Source organism: Cynoglossus semilaevis, chromosome 17, assembly GCF_000523025.1.
Source record: "Cynoglossus semilaevis isolate Cse_v1.0 chromosome 17, Cse_v1.0, whole genome shotgun sequence".
NCBI classification, from domain to species: Eukaryota; Metazoa; Chordata; class Actinopteri; order Pleuronectiformes; family Cynoglossidae; genus Cynoglossus; species Cynoglossus semilaevis.
Window position 1 is genome coordinate 825,115 of NC_024323.1, and position 8,353 is coordinate 833,467.

Consider the following 8,353-nt stretch of genomic DNA (forward strand, 5'->3'; position numbering starts at 1 on the left):
GAGAGACAGAGAGACGAAAACACAAAGTCACAAGTTAAAATTTGAAATTCAGTGAAAGAGCCGAACAAAAAAGCCCTTACGACGAGTAGCGACACAAGCAGGTGAGTTGGAGAAAGGGTGAGAACAGAGAGTGAGAGAGAAAAAGAGAGAGAGAGAGAGAGAGAGTTAGGACGTAAAAAGAGAGGTCTGAAAAAGACTAGGAAACATGACGTTTAGCCTTTGTGTTTATGATGCATGTCAAACCAACAACAAATGACCGAAAAAGCATTTTTTTTCAGTAGTGAAAATGAAAATGAATGATGTTGTTTTAAAAAAAAAAAAAAAATTATAATAATCTGTATGATATAAACCGACCCAGGGCAGAGCCTGGGGATCAATTTGTAAAATCTGTGTATTTTTCCTTCAGTTGTATTTTTGATTTTTTTACAATAACTATTTTCTTTAAGTATGTATTGGATAAATGTATGTAAATGTTGTGTTTCCTCCTACATTTGATTTTAACTAGTTTTAAAAGTAAAGTAATATGAAATGTTGAGAAAAAAAAAAGTCTTTAAGATTATTATGCCACTATAAGTGTACATTTTGGAACAAATTGTGCAATGATTTAACAGATTTCCATGATTAAGGTGAAATAAAAAAAATCAATATCTGGGAAATGAACAGTGAAAATCATGATAACAATGGTGATGTTTAAAACAGAAAAAAATAAAGCACTCCTGGTGGATTTGCTCATCAACTTTCTTGAGAATCTTTCTTCCTTTTTTCATGGCTATCATTCTTGATTTTTATTACATTTTTTTACATTTTTAATTTTTTCCAACCTCTTATTCACTGGTATTCAATGGTGCCTGTGACTTTAATAGGCCTTGTAATAACTTTTGGGTTAATTTAATTTAATTTTTAACTTTTTTTTCATCAACTTTTATTTCTTATTTATTGATGTTGTTTGTTTTTTTCAGCTGAATTTAAGTTGTTTTGCAATAGGGTTGACTTACAATGAGTATGTTCTTGGCTAAATGTTAACTTTAGACCAACTTATAGTTAACCCTGTAAAGCCGGACACGTTACCGTTCTTGGCTAAATGTTAACTTTAGGCCAACTTATAGATAGAGTACTTGGTTAACCCTGTAAAGCCGGACACGTTACGTACATTTTTTAACTTTGATTTTAAAAACAAATAAAAAAAAAACAAAAAAAAAAAACGTAGATTTGGTTAGAACTTTTTGCTTACAACAATGTTCACAAAATAAATTGCTCTACATTTTAAAATTGAAACAACCTAAACAGTTTTTCTCCCAGAATCTTGTAGAGCAAATAGGAATGGTTTTGTAGGGTTAACTTTAATTTTTTTTATTTTTTTATTTTTTTTATTCTGATAAATGCCTTCAGACAACATTAGTGACTTTTCTGATTTTTTTTCTTTTAAATTGCCAACTTTAAAGACAAAGATCTACTGTGAACATTAAATATTTTACTTTTGTCTTTTGTCACTGAAACAAATGATTTTAAAAAGGGAAAAAAATAATTAAAAATAAAACAACTTTTCCCTGCAGTGTTTGTAAACGACAACATGTATCGACTGTTTCGGAGCAACGATGAGTGGAAGCGCTGTGGTTGAATCATTGTGCCCATGCGTTAAAATTCATTACGAATGTTAATGTGATTACTTTCACAAATGAATTAGCTTATTTTAGCAGCCAAAAAAAAAAAAAACCAACACCTTCACAGGTAGATCCGGGAACGGTAAATGAGGAAATACGATTGGAAAGGATATCTAATAAATAGCAGACACTGTCATTCCCGCTGTACAAAATAATGAGTAAAAATATATTTTATTACTAAGTTTGACAGGCAAAAGCAATTGAACAATAGAATTAGCTTCTTTAGTGTCATAAATGTAAAAAAAAAAAAAAAAAAATTTACTTTTTATTAACAAACCGGGCAGACGCACATTATTTCAGCACCATATTTGTTTCGTGTACTGACAACGAGCGTCGCTAAATAAAAGCACAAAATCTCAAGTTACCCTGGTGGGCACTGAAACAAACCCTCAGTAGGTGGCGCTCTTCCTCTTTTACACACAAGTGGACCAGAGGTTGGAATTTTGATAAGGCACTTTCTATAAATACATACAGATATTTATTTAACATACAGGTATATTGGTGTCTTATTGTACACAAATGTAAAGGAATATATTAATATCAAAGACATACACATGCTTACGTACTAATCAAAAATAACTTATTACTCATGAAAGGATCATACAAAACAGTACTTTTGAAAGTAGTATCTCTACAATTTCCTTTGATCTAAGGTCTAGTATTGAGGTCTTTTCGTTATTTTTTTTTTAAAGGAGGTGGAAAAATGACGGCAAGTATGGATGAAGGGTTAGGGATGGCTTCCCTTTTTAGTTCATCTTTTCCCACTTTCTTTCTTAGCCCTTCCCATTCCTAGTCAGGACCTCCCTACCCAGATTGGCTCTGGACAACAACACACAGACACAGGATGAGTCAATGCGGATCCATCTCCACCCGGTTCTGTTGTTGGTGTCCTTCGTGAGTGCTCTCACGTATGACTGCTTAGCTTTGCATTCACTCAGCCACTGTTTTTTGTCCACGCCAAAGCAGCCAGATCCAGCCACGCCTGCGCCAACCGATCTGTTGCCCAACCGTGCTGGATTGCTCCCTGGTTCGGGCTGGCGGCAGCGAGTCTCATAGAAGAACTGTTTGAGTGGTCCTGTTTGGGTTGGGATTTCCTGCAAAACGGTGACCATCCGACCGTGCGAGTCTATTGCGCTCTTTTTGTCAGTGACCCAAACACTCTCTGACTCACACACAGCCTTTTCACCTCTCCGTCTGTCCAGTAAGTGTGAACGTTTGTCCCGTTTGACGGGGCGGCCAGCCTCACCGGCAGCTCCATCGGGCAAATCCAACCAACTTGCGGCCGTGCTCCTGTCAATCGCCCAATCTCCGTGACCTTCAACGTGTCTGTCCGTGTCCTCTTGGTCACCATCATCCCCCTCCTCCCTTAGCAGCCCCGTCTCCAACATGAGCATCAGAGGTGGGTGTTCTGGAGGAGACAGGGAGGGTGAAAATAGGACTCGTGGATGTGCGTCCAGAAATGCCTCGTCTCCTTCTAAGAGGCTGTTCAGCCTGGTGCCGTGGTCCATACTTGCCTCAGCAGATAGGCTCTCTTTAGCTACACTGTTGCCAGCTTCTGGTGCTAGCCCAGTTCCAATGCCGAGTGCCGATGTAGCTCTTTGGTTCTCTGACGGAAACATTTGCTCTTGTCCCTGGGGACCTTTTAGAGTCACGGCAGGCGAAAGAGCGTTACTGTTTTTGATGGGCCTGTTTATGGAAACCTGATGATTGTCCTTTCTGTACCAGTCTATAAAACCAGAGTAATCTTGCCTGCTGCTCCCATCAACCGTGTTGTCCTTTGGCAGAGAATTATCACTAAAGGTATTCCCAGTCCCAAGAGTTTGGCCTTCTACAATCGCACTCTTTTGGTTAGCGCTGCCTAGGTTGCTCTTTGACAGGTTGGGATTTTGATGCTTTACGTCCAGTGTTTGTGTCTCCTGATGCATGGAAGATTTCTTCGCATAATCCTTGCTGTTTTGGAGAGTCTGTCCGTCAGTATACTGGCCTAAACCACCGACCACATAAAATTCCATGTGTGTGGCATTACCATGTGGGTAGTAGTTGATTGTGGCAGTAGCAAGGTGTGTCGTGGCCGGGTCATGATGGTCCTCTCTTTGGTCATTGAAGCCAGGCTCTGTTATTGCAACAGCAATCCTGGACATGGGGTTGTGAGGGAGAGGAAGGGCCGAGGCAATCACCATGGCAACCAGGGGAAGCCAGTGCATCACTCCCAGAACGTTTCAGCTGGTGGTTCGAAAAGAAATAAGTGAAAAAATGTTATTCTGCAGTTCTCTCTCACTTCAAGCATATCACTTCAATTAAAGTATGAAGTCAGATCTGTCTGGATTTGAATTTGGCGTTTTATTTGCTGAAAGTCTGGTAAAAACAAAGTTTGCTCAATTTTGGGGATTCGTGGCGGATGCGGTTACAGGAGGTGAGTTTTTGTTACAATTCCTGACACTTCACATGGCTAAAAATAAATAAAAATACCAACCAAATACCAACTTTTCACGCAAAATATAAACTGTATTTGTAGTAAAAGAGAACATGTTCTCGTGATAATTCAAGCGCGTTTAGTTAATCAAGTTAAGTGTGCGTTCTGGACGCAAACATATACCTTTAGTCGGCCGTTTTTTTGCTGCTTGACATTTACAACCGTAGCCTTCACAAGTTAGACCGCCAATTGATTCAAACGTCAAGCAAAAGCAATTACTTCTTCTCCTTTTATCCTTTAATGACATATTTTTTGTTTTTAAAATCCAACAAATGACTAGTGTTTCCTAAGTCACTGAATCTTATTGAAGGTGTTTACCGTTAAACACAAGGTTATGCATTCATCACCTGGAAGAGTTTTGCCATTGTAAATATACATAGCCTGCAGAGAATACCTTAACCATGTTGTTTTAACCACCAAAGGATTATAAGATTTGCGCAGAGACACAAATAACGTAAATGAAACAAACCACGGAGCAGTAGTAAGTAGCAGCAGCAGTTTTCCCCAGGCACTTCTGAAAGTAATTACCGCTCCCTGGGAATGGGTTGGCAGGTTAAAGGCGGGGGAAAATGTTTTTTTTTTTCATGTTTACGTTTATGGTATATGCATGTACAAATGAGGTATGACGGTATGAGGTATGATGGGAGGGGGATATGCAGCTCATGTCATAAAGGGATAGGTAGTTAACTATGGAAAGAATATAATTGGAAAGTGAAGCTAAGATACTTTAATACACCCTTAACTAGCTCCTCATACATCAAGGAACCACAAGTAGAACTATGCTGGGGAAAAAAATGCGGAAAAGTCGGGGACCATTCCCATATTTTCTGGGATTGTCGAGTAATTGAGAGTTTTTGGGAATGTGTTAAAGAGAAAATTGATATACTAAAAGTAAACATCCCTCTAGATCAGGCGCGGGCATACTTTTTGATTCTTGGACAGGTCTATACTAAAAGTAAACATCGCTCTAGATCAGACGTGGGCATACTTTTTGATTCTTGGACAGGTTTGTATGAACTAAGAAAAGTGACACGTAACGTAAGGGTTAGGATGCTAACCTTTGCTGCTTTTTGATAGCAAACCGACTACAACTTAGAATAGAACTCTTTGTTCCCTTGTAGAATGTATATAACAGGAAATGTACATTGTTAATAAAAAATAAAAGTTTAAAAAAAACAAATGAGGTATGACTCGATTTTTTATCTTTGATAGCAATACCGGTAGGTATGACTCGGTTTTTTATCTTTGATAGCAATACCGGTACTGCAACTTCTACAAGAGTATCTGACAAAAACCAATATCTTTTCTCGTCCAGCCCTTGCTAAGGCACGATCGTGTCCGTATTTGTTTCTCAGCCACAACTTTGGTTGGTTGTGGTGGTGTTTAAGCGAAAGTGGGCAGGGGGAAGTGGCAAGGAGGTTACATGGGGTGCCAACATGTGGGAGAGTTGTTGGAAGACACGCAGACATCAACTGTGAGCCTAAAGCAGCTTTCCTATGATGGTACATTGGACATTATTTTAGTTTTAGTTTAATATTCATTCGATGCAGGAAGAAAGAGTCCGTCTATGTGTTATCGTAATCCAGTGAAGCACAGCCGACAACAACTCTGGTGTTCACAGCTGCCCAGACGCAGGTGCATCTTTCAATGAAGGAAACGCAGCCACGGCACATTTTATTCATACGCACTGCACTTACTTCTTCCACACTATAATGAAATCCCTTGATATTGTTAAACAGTTTACTCTTGTGAGGAAGAAAATACAACCACCGGTTGCCTCAAGAAGAGTTTCCATCCATCCATTTTCATCCGCTTATCCGTTACCGGGTCGCGGGGGCAGCAGTTGCCACCCAAATCTCACTGCACCGTTCCAACCCCCCTAAACCTTCCTGCGGGTGGTGAGTCCACTGGAAGGTACCAACTGCCCTAACCGGGATTTGAACTTACCCAGGAGGTGAACCCTGGGGTTCCACACCAATGACAGAGACGTTGCCTCTGGGCCAAAGCGCCACTCAAGAAGAGTTTATTTAATTTATAACACAAAAATATATATATATATATTCAGCTAAATACTAAAGCGTATTTCCACCGCCAGGGAACAACAAAATCAAAACAAAATCCTGAGCCACAATCATAACATTAAAACGTCTGAGGTTACAGCAGAAATCTGTTTCTTTTAACAGGGATAACCAATCTATGTTCAGCACCAAATGTCTGTGAGTGAGGTGAAGCACAAAAAAAAGTTCACAGCTGGGACTTACTGTGCAGGGGAGTAGTCTGTAAACTCCATGTTTATATTGGATTTCATCAGTGTAATCAGTCAGCTGTTGGTACTCACAGTGCTAACAGCTAACGGCGGTGTTTACACCAGTGATGGCGGTGTTAGCACTCCTCATATTATTTATATCACATATCATTTTAAATGATCAAATAAAATAAATAAATATAATTATCATTTTAACATATACATTTTGGTTGGATGGATGGATCATTTTAACATTTGGGTCTAGGTGACCTTCCTGCACATCTTGTGCCAAGTTTTTCTCAACCTCTGGTTCTGGGGCAAGATGCAAACCCATTGCAAATGCTGGGACGCTGGGTTTGTATGAAATTCAAAGGACAACAGGAGGGTTAATTGCATCAATTGACTGGTGAATAGTACTCACTGATTAAGACTTAATATGCCCAGGTGTCAAATGGATTGGGAAGGACCGTAGACTTCTCACTGAAATGTTTAAAGTAACTTAACAACTAAACATTTAACAAGCCACTGTCTGGACCAAAACTCACCCAGTCTTATGAAAAGTGTAGACGGTTACAGTTACTCCATATTTTTGTGTGATTTAAGTTATACTTTTACATATTTTATTTTGACATTTTTCGATCCATTCCGTCAATCAGGTACGAATGACCAGCTGTCTTTAAAAAAAATGTATTATTGAATTGTTTGACAGTCAATATATATATATATATATATATATACATATATATACATACATACATACATATATATATATATATATATACATATATCTTTTCTTTTTTGGTATTTAATCAGCACGATTGGTTTTAGAATTACAGTCTATGATGACCAGTTGTGGTCTAATGTGTTTTGTGTATGGTTCTTTACATAGTGAGGGAAATATAATATATTCAATTTAACAAATGTCATGTCTCACATTGCTCCCACAGCAAATTTAAATTAGTGTACATTATACATACATACATTTATACAGCAATGCTGTACCTTCATAATTAACTTTTTTTTTTTACGTAACTCACACAACACCGATCATGTTTGCTAAATGGTAATACCCCTCAATGTCATTATCGCATGTGCAGCTAACCACTACTTGCTGTGACTTGTACCTTATTTCTCAGGTTTTAAGTGAACAAAAGTAAAATTATGAGTCAAGCCAAAAAGATTTGAGGCTTTACCCGTGACTAACTGGGAAAATATTTCATTCAACTCTACAGCCAGCCCAGACGATGTGACAATGTTTGACAAGGTACGCAACAGGCCACCTCATGAATGTAGAAATGTGAAAAGTTATTTATTTTAAGGCAGGGAGATCAAGGTGAAAGAGGAGGTCACTTGGATCGTGTTAAAGCAAATGGAATTGTAAGAATGCAAATGATGCAGCTTTACTGGCGAGGGGCCCTCGAGGCTCCTTGGAGAGCAAAAATAAAAGTATGCAACGGATGGTTAGTTGTGATAAGTGGATGATACAACTGGTGTTTTTTTGTTTGTTTCACCTGGGCATGTTTGTCTGCGTAGTGCTACATGTTTGTGCGCAAATGACTGAGTAAAGGTTTTGCAAATACCTGATGAGTGACAGAAAAACAGGAAATGTTTTCAGTGACAGGGCTTGTACGTGGCAGAGGGCAAACCCTGGGGCCACACAATGAGGCGTCAGTTACACATTTCACTGTCTACCGCTACAGTCCCGATGACTGAGTAGCTAAGAAAGAAAAACACTTCTTGATTTTTTTTTAAATTAACACTTTTTTAAAGTGTGGCCATCTAGAACAACATCTTCTCAGTAGCACTGGCTTCAGTAGCTCATGCCAAAATGGAGTGTATCCAGCTAAAGTTCTACTGGTCTGGTCTGAGAAGAGAAGACAATTTGAAACCAGCCAAGTATGAAGGAGAGGGAAAGTTGAAAAAGCACTTGAGGTTTTGTGCAATTTATGTTGTTTGTCAGAGAGACGTAAACTT

General features: G+C 38.7%; 1 protein-coding gene across 2 annotated transcripts in view; it reads right to left on the reverse strand.

Annotated features, from left to right (window-relative positions):
* Positions 1-1,138: 1,138 nt before the first annotated feature.
* ntf4 (neurotrophin 4) overlaps positions 1,139-8,353 on the reverse strand; it is a 15,256-nt gene continuing 8,041 nt past the window's right edge. Inside the window, exons 1-2 of one of the 2 annotated variants that reach the window (XM_008329178.3) lie at positions 4,258-5,064; positions 1,139-3,884 (exon numbers count right to left, since the gene is read on the reverse strand). In XM_008329178.3, coding sequence (XP_008327400.1) covers positions 2,435-3,865 — 1,431 coding nt within the window. In that variant the 5' untranslated portion in view covers positions 3,866-3,884; positions 4,258-5,064 and the 3' untranslated portion in view covers positions 1,139-2,434. Of the gene's footprint in view, positions 3,885-4,257; positions 5,065-8,353 lie in introns of those variants that run through there. The other variant, XM_008329177.3, reaches the window with a different exon arrangement.